The sequence below is a fragment of the Xenopus laevis genome, chromosome 1S, assembly GCF_017654675.1.
Source record: "Xenopus laevis strain J_2021 chromosome 1S, Xenopus_laevis_v10.1, whole genome shotgun sequence".
Classification (NCBI taxonomy): Eukaryota; Metazoa; Chordata; class Amphibia; order Anura; family Pipidae; genus Xenopus; species Xenopus laevis.
The window spans coordinates 132,961,579-132,976,756 of record NC_054372.1 but is presented as its reverse complement, the minus strand read 5'-3'; the positions used below and the strand labels follow the sequence as shown (position 1 = coordinate 132,976,756).

Sequence of the window (15,178 nt, the reverse complement as noted above, 5' to 3'; positions counted from 1 at the left end):
TGTACTGTATATTTTTTTTTACTTTTCCAACAACAATTCTACTTGGTTGCTAAGTGCTGTTTCCTGCACCTCCTTCTGTGACTTGTGCATGGGGAGATGCTTTACTTGTAACGACAGTTCAGACACAAAAAAGTTGAATTTACAACAGTGCAATCAGTATTGGGTAGGACTACACAAACAATTCCGACGTGATCCGTCACGCTGCGACAAAACGCATGCAACAAAAATAAGGTAAGAGAAAGAATTGTCGCATTGTGTCGCAGCGTTGATCCAACTCGACACGACTGTCGGATGCAGATGCAGCGTGCAGTGTCTGCATCCGGCACTCGGGTCGCATCAGATCAATGCTGCGACACCATGCAACAATTCTATCTCTTACCATATTTTTGTTGTAGTGCGTTGGATTGCGCCGGAATCGTTCGTGTAGTCCTACCCTTACTTACTAATTACAATGCAGCTTCAATTCTCCCCCCTTGTGATTCTAGAGTAATTGTGATTTTAGATTGATTAAAAGTAGATGCAGTTAACAGATTAGGTCCCAGAAACTGTACGACCCCTGGCGTATCCAACATCCAGTAGATAAAACTTATACGTTCTCCTGTCCCCATGAAACACATACTCGAATTGACTATATCTTCTTGAACCAGTCAGCTATGGGTCATGTTCATGTGACTAAGATACATCAGATCACTTGGTCTGATCATGCCCCCATTGAAATAGACATTCATTTAACCCCCATTAAGCCTAAGGTATTTTCATGGAGATTAAATGAAACATTACTGAGTAATGATCAGATCAAAACGCACATAGGTGACTCCTTAAGGGACTACTTCTCAATTAACAAGGGGTCAGTCTCTTCTAGTGCTATACTTTGGGAGGCTCATAAAGCCGTGATTCGGGGTGAGTTCATAGCCCAAGCCACTAATCATAAAAAGACCGCTACGGCCAAGAGAATAGAATTACTAGCAGCCCTGAAACGTGCTGAGACACAATTGTACAAAAGGCCCACCATCCCATTGCTAACTAAAGTTGTAAACTATAGAAATCAAATTAAACAATTGGACATAGCCCACATGGAAAAATTGATGTCTTGGACTAAACATACATATTACGAGTTTGGGAATAAGGCCCACACACTACTGGCCAAGAAACTGAAAAATCAGCAGTTGGCGAGGGGCATAATGTCTATTAGAAACAAACAGGGCCAACTGGAATATACCACAGAAAAGATAACTGACACCATTTATCAATACTATAAATCATTATACAACCTAGATCCCCACTCACGGGAAAATTTGACTCAGCTCAGGGAGACGCTTAAAAGAAAGATCAGTAAATGGCTTCCGCAAAATACGCTACCTTCTCTACAGGATAGGGATATCTCACCCCTTAACAGAGTAATTACCGACACCGAAATAGCGCAAATTATCAAAGATGCCCCTGGGAAAAAAACACCTGGACCAGATGGTTTTTCTTATGGTTATTATAAAACATTCAAGGATATCCTTCTCCCTCATCTGCAGGACCTATACAATGGTTTCCTGGCTGGTGACAGCATTCCCAAATCTATGGCTCTTTCTCATATTACTTTAATCCCCAAACCGGGGAAGGATCCCCTTGAATGCCCCAACTATAGGCCGATATCTTTAATTAATGTAGATTTAAAAATCTTTAGCAAAATACTGGCCAATAGATTGGCCCCCCTTATGCCCCGACTTATAGATGAAGATCAGGTGGGCTTCATACTGGCACGACAGGCAGGAGACAATACCAGGAGGACTATTGATCTAGTAGTCATTGTCAACAATGAACCCCAACCAACTCTACTTCTAAGTCTTGATGCCGAAAAGGCCTTCGACTGTCTTGATTGGAACTACATGATTTCTCTATTGGAACTTATGGGCTTTGGTGGGAGTTTCCTCAGGGCGGTCGAAGCCTTATATAATGTACCCACAGCTGCAGTAAAAGTGAATGGCTCCTTATCTAAGGAATTTCAGATTACCAACGGGACCCGACAGAGTTGCCCCCTTTCACCCCTTCTATATGCCTTGTGCATAGAGCCCTTGGCTTTGGCTATAAGGACTAACCCTGATATTAAGGGAATTCAATTTCACCAAAAAACATACAAATTGTCCCTCTTTGCGGACGATGTCCTCTTAACGTTGACACAGCCATACACTTCACTCCCAAATCTCCATAAAACACTTCAGGAATATGGTATTCTTTCCGGTTATCAGATAAATTCACATAAAACAGAAGCTCTGCCGCTCCATTTCCCTCCCCTTATGTTAAAAACACTCCAATTAAATTTTAATTATGCTTGGAAACTAGACTCTATTAAGTACTTGGGTATTAATATTACAAAAACATATGAGGGTTTATATGTAAGCAACTTTCCCCCCTTACTGCAACAACTCAGGAGAGATCTTGACAAATGGAACCAGGGAACATTGTCTTGGTTTGGGAGGCTGGCCACAATAAAGATGAATGTGATGCCGCGATTGTTATATTTATTCGAGACGCTTCCCATACCAATACCCAATGCTGTATTGAACCGTATCCAATCTATGTTCACCAAATTTATTTGGGCCTCTCGTAAGCCTAGGATAGCCAAGGGGGTATTATTAAAACATACAGCACAAGGGGGTCTCTCAGTCCCGGATGTTAGGAATTACTACAGGGCCTGCCAGCTTCGGCAGATAGTTCATTGGACGGCACTGAACCCTCCAAATAAATGGACAGAATTAGAAGGTTTAGCGGTGCATCCCCTTCATTTAACTAACCTAATATGGGGTTCTGACCAGAAAATACAAAGAGTGTCGCGCTCGTTACACACAATAGATTTCACGAGAAAAATATGGAAAGTGGTCCAATCACAACATGCTCTGCAATCTGTAACCTCCCCACTGCGTGGTATACTTGGGAACCCGGGATTCTTGCCCGGCCAGAACTCAGACTTTAAAGGTATTTGGGACCATCCGAAAGTTTTTCATTTATATAGTATCTGGGATGTTGCTAAGCGCAAACCTCTTGACCTAGTGACTTTACAAACTAAAGCAGATGGCACGACTATCCCACTTTACCAATACTTACAAGTTTCCCATTACTTGAGGTCCCAAATGAAACTGTCCTCTGCAGTAGGTTTGACACCATTTGAGCAAATCTGTCGGAACGGTCCAGGACAAAAGAAAGTTATTTCTAATATTTATGGGATGTTGATAAGTCTCCCTACGACAGATTTCCCCAAACATGATTACATGACATACTGGGAAAACATATTCCCTGCCGATGTGAGTCTCACCACTTGGGAAGCTATTTGGGACAATGCGAAAAAATCTTCTATTTGTGTCCAATACAAGGAGAACATATTTAAAATTCTGTTCAAATGGTATTATACCCCAGAGAAGCTCCATAAAATTTATCCCACAACGTCAGATAGATGCTGGCGGAATTGTGGGCAATTAGGTTCTCTGCCACACATACTCTGGGATTGCCCCGTAATTACCCCCTATTGGGAGGAGGTGCGGGAGCTTCTCCGGAAGGTCCTTCAGGTGACTGTAAGGAAGGACCCTTGGACATTTCTCTTAGGGAAACCCAATACTACATTTATTAAGCCAGTCAGGAGGTTGATGAATCACATTCTGTCTGCAGCTAGGAGATTGCTCTGCCAGAAATGGAAACAACCCAACAAACCCACGATGGGGGAATTACAGAATAAGATTGTGGAAATAAAGCGTATGGATTACCTTTCGGCACTCAGTAATACTTCAATGCCCACATATACCGAGACATGGAGTTCCTGGGTCTCCTGCTTCCCTGTAAATTGACCCACACTGTATCTGACACATCAGTTAACACCTGCACCTCCTCTTCGATATGATATTGGAATACCGTCCTAAGCCTGCATATATGATTTTGTCTTTTTTTTTTTTCTTTCTTTCTTCTATTTCTCTTTATGTTATATCAGTTTGTATACAGCACTCGACAAGGTTATAACTGTATTGTGCGCAGTATTCTCATGATTGTACCTTGTGATTTTTATTGCCTGCCATTTTATCACTGAGAAATATTGTCACGGATACTTGCTGATATCTGTTGTTCAAAACATTGAAAATAAAGTGTTTCAAAAAAGTAGATGCAGTTGTGCTGACAATTTGAGTCAACTGGTGTTAATTTCAGCATGTTAATGACATATGTGCCCAATTGTTTTGGTGCAACTGCTCAATGGCAATTGTTGCAGGCTGCTGTGGGAACATTGTTGGATTGGGGGGTTCAGGGCTGCCACCATAGCCCCCCTACACCAATCACCAAGTCTGCTAGCCTACACTCGTGATGCACATCCCCCAGCCCCCACATACCACATTACATCGTGGCGTTGTGCTACACTCACTCAAATTTCCTTGTGGCCGGGGTGGGTAGCCCAACGTCTGGGCAGTAAAAGGCCTGGGTTGGTGGGGAAAAATCAGGAAGGATGGAGCTGCTGCTTTTGCAGTGCTAATGACCCACGAAGTTTCGAGCGACTTCGGAAAGCAAATCGCCGCATGTGCTTAGCGCTTGCGACTTTTCATTCTAGCCAGCGCAAGAGTGAGGTAAGGCGTTCGGGGAGTTTGGTCACTGCAAAGACGAAGAGATTAGTCGCCAGGTGACTAAATCTCCCCAAAACGCTCAGTGTGACCTTACCCTTAAGGTGGCCATACACGGGCCAATAAAAGCTGCTGACAGACCGGATCAGCAGCTTCTTGGCCAGTGTGTGGGGCCCTCGGACAGGCTTCCCTCATTAATTTCGGGCTGAAAGTTGGCCAGATTTCGATAGGGCAGGGGTAAAAATCACGTATCTGTTTGTTGATGCGGTCCCGCGATCTGTCCGCCCATATGCCATACATTATAATCCAATTGTTAGGCCATAGGTCAGCCTATCGCCCACCTCAAGGTGAGCATATCGGTGAGAGATCCGCTCGTTTGGCGAAATCGCCAAATGACCGGATCTCTATGGGGCAGATATATCAAGGGTCGAATTGAAAATTCAAATTTTTAAATTCTAATTTCAAGTTTGTTTTAGTGTAATTCAACTAGGGAATAGTCCAAATTTGATTTGAGTTAAAAAAAAAAATTCAAAATTTATCATGTACTGTCCCTTTAAGAATTTGAATTAGACTTTTTGCCATCTAAAACCTGCCGAATTGGTGTTTTCTATGGGGGACCTCCTACAATCAATTTGGAGGAGTTTGGTGGACTTTTTTTTTTTTTTTTTTTAAACATTTTTTTTTGTGTGAAAAACTCGAATCAATTTGGTTTGAATTAAATTCAAGTTTGCAGGTCAATCCTATTCACCCGAATTTAAATTTTTTTTTAGTTTTTTCTATAAAATTTAGATTGGTCGTTTCCCCCCCCCCGAATTTATGTGATTTTATATAAACTCCCGTAAACTCTAAATTCGACCTTTGATAAATATGCTCCTACTGTATGTGTATGGCCACCTTTATTTGTAGTGTCCACACTGTCCAAATGGACATTGTTAGTAACTTTATTAGCCACACCTCCTCAATGTAATAGTTCTGGAAAAAAACCTAGTTGCATGCCTATGATTAAGGGAATGTTTTCCGAAACGCATAAGGCGGTTACCCTAATTTTACAAAAAAAAAACCCTCAAATCCATCCAGAGTTCTGCCTGATTGTTTAATTGGACCTGTATCACAGCCGGGATGCTGGTGGTGGAGCACACGGAGTTTACAGAGCTGATTGGAGGGACATCACGTGATGGGGGTCAGGTGAGTCCTGAGCGGTCACATGCTTATTGACTTTCTTGTGTCAGCTTATTGAGCAGTGTATGGGACCCTCCAGGCTTCCCTGATTTGGCAGCTTATTGGGCTCTCAGACAGGCTTCCAATTGGGCGGATTTAAAAATCACATTGGATCATGCAGAGATTCGATTTCTGTATGTACTGTATGGCCAGCTTAACTCCAAGTCTGCCTCAATATTTACTTTGTAAGTTCACAGTTCTCAATGTACTGTACAAAAATGTTGCTAAACTCTAAAAATTCATCAGTGTAGTAGTGGGGGCATTTTTCTAATAGAATATCCGCCATAAAGAAATTGCATATTTGGGATTTTAGCATAGGATGTAAATAAAGAGATTGTAGTTCACCAGCCTAAACATTGCCGACGTTGGCCATTTTCATTTTTGCCCAAAATATCAACTTTTTATTTTCACCCTTTAGTAAACATGTCCCATAGTGTGCCAGGCCAATCGTCCCATAGTCCCATAGTGACAATTTCACGGTTCCTGATCAGAGATTGGACTTGCTGTACAAATAACAGGTTTAGAGTTCCTCTGCCTCTGAATCACTGGGCTTCAAATGACAACATGGAGGCAAGTCAGTTAATAGAACTTTATTAAAATGTCAGCACATGCTGGTGTATAAAAAGAATGGACACAAAAGCTGTGTTTGAGGAGTGATCAGGTTAAAACTGTTTCCTTACAATGAAATCGCTGCCGGACTGGCGAGCTACAAACGCGCATAAGGGAAGTAAGGGATGTGCATTCAGCGAGGAAATAAATCATACAGACCAGGATCTGCATATTACCCAGTATAACAGGGCTGCACTATATGGAAGCTGCTATAGACGGTGGTATCAGTCTATATAACATGTATATGTGTGCATGAGTTCAGTATATAAGTGTACTTATAAATGTAATAATTACACAAATACATATATTTATACACTAGCGGGTGTATCTATGTGTGTACCTGTGTAAATAAATCCATACAACTTATATAAGCAGATATAGATATTGTAAATGCAGACATATAGTTAGATTATTTTTACCGCTGAATGATGTTAAGGGTTAACTGAAATGACAGTAATAATACAGTAACACATGCTGTTTATCCAAACTAGCATTTTGAAATGTGAGCAGTGACCCTGGTAGCCTTTGTATGGCAGAGTAACAGACATGTAAGGAGTTTACACTGCAATGACAAAATAGTACATCTAACCTTTCCTCTCCATCATATTCCCTCTGTCAACTGGAGGGGGGAGAGCGTTCTCACACATAAAAAAACACATGTAAAGGTACAAGAATTAGGAACTATAAAGTGCTATATTGCGAGTCTGGGTGTGCTTATTTTAGTACTGTTACCCAGAATTCTGCAGTAGAAAAAAAAGCCATGCCATGAGGGCTAGCAGATGAATCCCTCTATCCACTACAATCAAGCTGTGCTCCACAACTTCACATCTGAAGGTAAGCTAATAATAATAATAATAATAATAATAATGTATCTAAGCACTACTTTTACAAGCTCTGCAGCATGGATCTGCCTGCTTTGGGATAGCAGCTCTGTGGGAACATTTATTTTAGATAACACTACCAATAGGTTCATTAATGAAACCTCCATTTTGCAAAAGCTCAAAACAGATGGATTCAAATACATGAAATACAATTATAATTCAGAGAAAGGCAATGTGTGTGCACCAGCTAATACAGAACTCAAACTCACACAATGCCTTACAAGCTACATGGTTCATTATGGACATTGTATTTCCAAAACCATTGGAGCACCTTCCCTTGCCTGTGCCTTCTCTAAACCATCATTAAACACCATCAATAACAGACATAAACAGGATTAAATAGACTGCTATTAAATATATTAAAATAACTATTCTTTAAAATGCTCCAGCTGCAAGTGAAGCGTATTCCGGGTCTCTTACGGAGTGAAGCAATGTTCTGAAGCTTGTGGCAGTGATTTCTTAAAGGCCCAGCACTTACTTGGTGCTATATAATAATATAATCTAAATATATTAATTCTGTAGAGAGGGACGGGCATCTGAGGCAGTGATGGCATTCCACTGGCACAGCAATGGTAGGTCTCGTGTGCCAGAGAGACAGCAGAGGATCGCACTGCAATACTTGCAAGCCTCTGGCATCAGGGGACAAGAGGCAGAACATTGTTAAATATCTGAAAGGGAATATACATAACTATCAATCATATGTGCAACCTCTTAACATTCATCTGTGATGCAGAACTTTAGTTGGTGGGGGCCAGAAGTGTTAGCGCTGTGCCAGGGGAAGCCATAGAAGTAGAAGGGCACATAATTAAAACTCAGACTTGCGTAGACGCATCTCATGCCGCCGCAGGTGGTTGTACAAGGACTGGACGTAAGTGAAGACACACTTGGAATCTGGTCTCTTCCCCATGATCATCATGTCCTCCACCTCCACCAGAGGGACACAGTCCACAAGCATTCTACAAAAAAAAAAAGACACGTGCAGACAAAGTGTCAGTTAAGAGGGACTAAAGTTTGGGGAATACAAAGCAATGCAAGTCTAAGAGGATACTTCTGGGCACAAACACCAAGCCATACTGTTAGTCAGCTCTGCAATCAGATTGGGTATTTCTAACAAGGAGTCCAATGTAGATTGAATCGGCTGCCGATATGCTCCATTTCTTCAGGTAAGTGTTGGCAGAAGCATTGCCTTCCACACAAAAGGATGTCTTTCAGCATTTAGAGACACATGATTCTGTGCAAGCTGAGATTTGTTTTGCCAGCAGCAGTCAGAAGGTATACCTCACTGTGTATAGAGCTTTCCCTTGTGGAATATAAATGGGAGCTACCTTACTGCCAAGTAAAATATCCCTAATAATCTTAACAAAAAGATGTTGTTGTTGCAGTTTAAAGAGAATACAGGGCTACAGGAGCTCTGGTCGCTCATTGATTCAGTTGCTCTATACAATATTACAGGGCAGCCCTCCTGTGCTACTGCCTATGATAAAAATGAATGGATAGAGACAGGGTGCAGTGTCCCTTTAAGGTGCCTTTAGCCACAGCTAGCATTGCCTTAACCTTATCTACACTGCGGCACACAGGCAAGTTCTCTGTGATTCAGAGTTTCCATCATTTGGTTTATATCTTAACAGCACTCCTCTCTCTTCATCACACCATATATGTGCAGGCCCAGTGTCTCGGACTTAACCATCTCCATGAATGGCCCTGACTGTAATGTTCAGCATGATGTTGGGGGATAGAGTGTTTAACCCTTGCACAGCCAGTAGAATAGCAGCAACACATTCATATGGGACCAAAGTCATTTTGCAAAGATCTGCACACAACTGGAAATTTGTATTTTTTAAAACATCTTTATGAAAGCAATATGTCCAATTCACAATCCTTTTTAACAGCTTAAGCAGAAATCACCTTGTTTCTGGCTTGATGTGAAATAGTGTCATTGCTTTTGATCTGTGATTTTTTTTTTTTTTTACATTTTGATCTGTCGTTGTCCCTTTGGAAAATAAGGGCCTGTCTTTCCAGGTTGTGTACAAATGCACAGGGGTAACAGTGCTTCTCTATGTACATTTCTGCAATCACTGTTTTAAGAGGTCTCGCTTGACTAATTCAGATGACAAGGTATTCAACAAACATGTTAACCTACATCTAAGTGTAAGAGCATGATTTCGTATGCCTTCCTTTTGCCCTCAGGAGACCTCAACCAATTACTCCAGGGCCATAAACCTGCTCTGAGTTGATGAACAAGCCTTCCCCACACAGGCTCACCTGCGATTTATAATGATGGGACGAGCAGATACTATAAAACTGCAATTCTACATTAAATGATACATTTTAGAACTTTAAGGGGATCTCTACCCAAAATCATTTTCCATAATAAAAGAAAGTGTCATTCTAAGCTATTTTCTAATATGCATTCATTAAACATTTTCAGTGGCTTTAAAGTTATTAATAAATGTAATTGCTATTGAATGCATGTTTATTTCTTTCTCTTCGATGGTTCAGACTCTGGAAACAATGTAGCAAATGTCCATTCTCCTCTAGGTCTGTTCATCAGCTGCTTCTTTCAGGAGCCAGAGTCAGTAGTGCAGAGAATTCAAAAGGTCAAGCAACCATTGGACATATTTAATTTGAGTATATTGTAAATTTTATTTTCTTTCATTATGGAAAAATGGTTTCTGGGTGGAGATCCTCTTTAAAGAAAAGATATAGTTAAATACAAGTTTTCGCCATAGAATTATATACCTTTTAAAGGAGAACAACCCCTTAAGAATAGGCCAAAAATTGTAATATTTTAAATACTGAACTTATTGCACCAGCCTAAAGTTCCAGCTTCTCAATAGCAGCAATGATCCAGGACTTCAAACTTGTCACAGGGGGTCACCATCTTGGAAAATGTCTGCGACACTCACATGCTCAGTGGGCTCTGAGCGGCTGTTGGGAAGTTTAAGAAGCTATGGGGTTGTTGCAAATTATCAAGAAGAAAATGAGATTGGCCTGTAATTTAAGATGATGCTACAAGGCTGATTATTAAATTCTGATGTTAGTTGCACTGGTTTATGTGCTGCCATGTAATAATTATCTGTATTAATTATTGTGACATTTATATTCTATTTGTACTGTATATTGTGAGTGGGTGACAGCAGCACAGAGCATGTTCAGTGAATCAACAGAAAAGACGACGGGGAGCTACTGGGGCATCTGAAAATATCTTCACATCTTAAGGACTGTGGTTGCCTTGAGCTGGTACAGTAGCCCAAAATCTAATGTGCAACATTTCTAGTCTACTTCTTTAGTTAAGCTTTAGTTCTCCTTTAAAATAGACAGAATGTTCTGTGGACATAGTGTCATGTAATATTAGCCTTCAGCAGAAAATACAAACCAGAAAATTTGGAATAAAATTAAAATTTTTAACACAACAGGCACAAACTATTTCCAGCAGCAGTCCTTTTCAATGCACTCAAGTTAAAAAAAGGAGTATAATGCTCATTCTACAGAGAAAAAAAATGCTTTCTGTGGCAACCATAGTTTTAGGCACTTTAAGTAATATTGCAGTTCAGGTACTATGGTATATGCTGATATTCAGATTTTACATGGTTGCCTTTATATGGGACTCCAATAGGGAAAAGATTAGATTCACCAAGATCTGTCACACATATTCTCACCAGTGATTCTATGGCGTTAACTCCTAGGACTTTTTGGTTTTTACCATCCCCTTCTGCACCAGGCAGCGGTAGAACTCCTGGATGTACGTGTAAACACACTTCCAGTCTGGCTCTCGCATGCGGACCATATCCTCTGCGTCCAGCAACTGTGGACAGTCAGCGTGTTTCCTATTGGTGAACGGTGGGTAGAAAAGATGGTGGAAGGACAGAAGAGGAGGCAGTGAACAGCCCGTGGAAGGGAAAGAGAGAGAAAAAAAAGGAGAGAGACATCCATCAGTGCTTAAAACATTCTGGTGGCATAACAATGAACATACCCATGCTGTGTGTGTCTAAGGGTTCAAGTGCATGGAAAGGGGGAAATATAGAATTTATTAAGAAAACAGACCTCTGAAACATACATGGGCCGTGGTTGTGCTACAGGAAAAGGTTATTGTGAAGAAACCATCCATGTGAGGTGCAACATTACAGTGCTAAAGGACAGACAATGACACAAATCTGTGGGATATGAATATCTACACAAGACAGTGACTACCACTTCCTTCTGTGAGCTGCTTTTCAATATCTGAAACTTGGGAAAGATCCTTCTAATTATAGCAGCTGCTAGAACCTCGGGTAATGAGTAATATTGCTCATCATCACACATTGCCTCAGTCAGTCTTTCGGGAGGCTTTTTTTCTGCTAAGGAGAATGCCACGAGTGAACACAGAGCACCAAATCAACAACTTCATTGGCTCAATTTCATCGAGATAGCACACTTGTCATTGTCCCCATTTATTAGGAGGAATATTCATAAAAAGGATGAAGTACAGCCCACCACAGTTTGCCAGAGGGAAATAACAACTCTATATTATTAGGACCATATTTATTAAGCTCACATTAGATACATATGCTCCTAGTAATTGTCTTAAATTGTTTCTGCTATTTAAAAAACAAAATAATCACAATGATTATGCCAGTAAAGAGACTATATTGCTCATAACATAAGAACTGGTGCTCTTTTAGCAATCTGCAGTTTGAGTCCGGTGTATCTTAAAATATATAAAATATATATATACACACCCTGTCATTACAAAATGTTGCCTTACATACTGTATAGATTTCTAAGTAGATTCTAAAGGTTCATCTCTATAAACTGATATTTTCAAAAGTAGTACTGGCTTTAGTTCAGACCTGTATTAGTATTTGCCTAGATAAACAGCTCTACACATGCTCATTCGTATTTATTCAGGAAAAAATGATTCTTATTTCTTAGTAAGATATATTGCTTAATTTACAAGAAAGAGACCCTAAACCATTTGAAATGCTGCTTCTATGCACATTTGACTTTGGATATTGTAATATTTTCCAAAGACAAAAAGAACAGCTGAGGTAAACAATATGGCAGCTGCTGCTCATATCCAGAGAATCATATATATTCCATATTCTTAAGTATAAAAAAATGGAAGATAAACATTACCAGCAAATATATATATATATATATATAGATAGAGACATCTATATATATATATATATATATATATATATATATATATATATACAATATCAAAACAGGGGGGTTGTGGGAGCACTCTAAAGGCTTTAAAGTATATATATATATAAGTATAATAAATGCTATTGCATATGTACCCAAAACAGGGGTTATTTTGTTACAAAGTTATGATCATAAAATTGATAAGCCACCATACCACGTCAAGGTAAACCCCGAATGGCGGTCCCTAACTTGTTTTATATTTTATGTGCATTTTAGCATTACCTGTAATCAATGTCCATTGAACGCTGTTTTTTCACTAAGGGCTAAATCCTCCCCAGCCAACAATCAGGCTTTTAAAGGAGAGATATTCCCAAAACAAACGCCCAATTTTAAAAGCATAGGATCACCACTTAGTGAAAAAACAGCGTTCAATGGACATTGATTACAGGTAATGCTAAAATGCACATAAAATATAAAACAAGTTAGGGACCGCCATTCGGGGTTTACCTTGACGTGGTATGGTGGCTTATCAATTTTATGATCATAACTTTGTAACAAAATAACCCCTGTTTTGGGTACATATGCAATAGCATTTATTATACTTATATATATATACTTTAAAGCCTTTAGAGTGCTCCCACAACCCCCCTGTTTTGATATTATATATATATATATATATATATAGATAGAGATATCTATATATATCTATATCTATATCTATATATATATATTTTTACACATATATATATTTACACATGTATCAAGTAAACACAATTTATGTAGCATGTGCTCTCCAACCCCCGTACATACTCTGCAGCCGAGAAGGCCAGGTCAAAATTTTTCCTCCGGTTTTGTGGGTTCAGTTGGCTGTAGTCAAATGCTTCAGGAAAGAAATTATGGACAAGTGCACAAAATGCCATTCCATCATTCCAGCTGGAGGAAAAGTTCTGAATGTTCACATTCTGAAATAGCAAAAAGACTCAGATAAAGGCAAAGATCCCCAAATTGTATAGGTCATATTAACATTATCCAAATGCTAATGCAGGTATTAAAGGGGTTGTTCACCTTCCAAATACTTTTTTCAGTTTAGTTGTTTTCAGCTTGTTCACCAGAAAAAATACTTTTTTCAATTGCTTGCAATTTTTTGAAGTTTAAAGGAGAAAGAAAGTCGTTTACCACTTGGGGTGCCAAATGTTAGGCAGCCCCAAGCGAATATATTTACTTACCTGAAATCCCAGGCGGCGCTCCTATCAGCAGAAAACTGCACCGGCCCGGGGTTATTCCAGTGAGCACCACGGAGCGATCCTCTTCCGGCTTCTTCTTTCTTCAAATTTCCCGGGGGAGACGCTTGCGCAGTAGAATGAAAAAGCTGACTTTTTTAGTTAAAGTTTGGCTCTTCACTATAATACGTATGCGCAGCAAGAAGAAACTGGATGTGGAGCGTTCCGTGGTGCTCGCTGGAATAACCCCAGGCCGGTGCAGTTTTCTGCTGAGCAAGGAGCACCGGCCCGGTGTTTCAGGTAAGTAAATACATTCACTTGGGGGTGCCTAACATTTGGCACCCCCATGTGGTAAACGACTTTCCTTGTCCTTTAAAGTTTCTGGTCTCTGGTGTTTCAGTCTGGCAGCTCAGTGACCCAGGTGTATCTTCCAAACAATTTCAATTTGCTACACAGCCACTCCCTCCTGGTCTCCACTACCTGCCCACCCTCCGGCTTCCAGTGGCTCCCCACCACGTCTCAGTTAGGAGAGTGACTGCAGAGTGGAGATTTTCACGTAACTTAGAGTAAGCAGACCCTGCGGTCTAAACCCCCTTGATCCACCAAATTTTATAAAAGCTTTTAATATGGATATTCTGACTTAAGTTACCCACAATTTAATTCTGAAGTATTTGTAGCCACTAATGTATCGTTTAAAGTAACATCAACACCAAAAAATGAAAGTGTTTTTAAGTAATGAAAATATAATGTACTATTGCCCTGCACTGGTAACACAGAGCTGTTTGGTTTACACTAATTTAGTTCATATAAACAAGCTGCTGTGTAGCAATGGTGGGAATTGAAAAAAGGCTATATGGCAAAAGTTAAATAGCAGATAACACCATTATGTTCTACAGAGCTTATCCATTATCTGATACACAGCAGCTTATTTATCTAAACAAAATCAGTGTTACTGAAGCAAATAGTGCAGGGCAACACTGCATTATATTTTTTATCACTTTAAAACATTTTATTTTTTAATGTTGCTGTTCCCATATTTTACATTTTTATTAGCAGACGTCCTGTCAGGTACTTATTTTTTAATGCCTGACTTGGAGGTATGCTTTGGTTACATAAAAACAGATTTACAGAGCCCCCTGTAGGCTGCCAGTCCATATAGGGGCTACCAATCAGTCAATCACAGTCCTTATTTGGCACACACTGGAACATTTTTCATGCTTGTGTTGCTCTCCAATTCTTTTTACATTTAAATGTGGCTCACGAGTAAAAAAGGTTGGGTACCCCTGTACTAGATGGACGAGTTTCAGCAACATTAACCCCAATAGCTGCAGTAACACACAGATGCTTGATTTTTATAGTTAACTAGTAAATACTTTGTGTTGATTAGAACAATAGCAAACATTGCACCTTTTATTACATTTCCTCAAAAATGTCATAGCCAGACAGTGAATATATTATGCTGGAAGGGTGAATTTCCTAAAAGTGTGCGGTAGATTTAAAGGGGTTGATCATCTTCCAAACTTTTGTATGATTGCTG

General features: G+C 39.9%; 1 protein-coding gene across 2 annotated transcripts in view; it reads right to left on the bottom strand.

Annotated features, from left to right (window-relative positions):
• Positions 1–6,376: 6,376 nt before the first annotated feature.
• The window catches only part of smtn.S (smoothelin S homeolog), a 76,582-nt gene continuing 67,780 nt past the window's right edge, over positions 6,377–15,178 (bottom strand). The window contains exons 18-20 of one of the 2 annotated variants that reach the window (XM_018239347.2): positions 13,232–13,383; positions 10,951–11,118; positions 8,107–8,247 (exon numbers count right to left, since the gene is read on the bottom strand). In XM_018239347.2, the coding sequence (XP_018094836.1) occupies positions 10,974–11,118; positions 13,232–13,383 (297 nt within the window). In that variant the 3' untranslated portion in view covers positions 8,107–8,247; positions 10,951–10,973. 2 annotated transcript variants of the gene reach the window in all.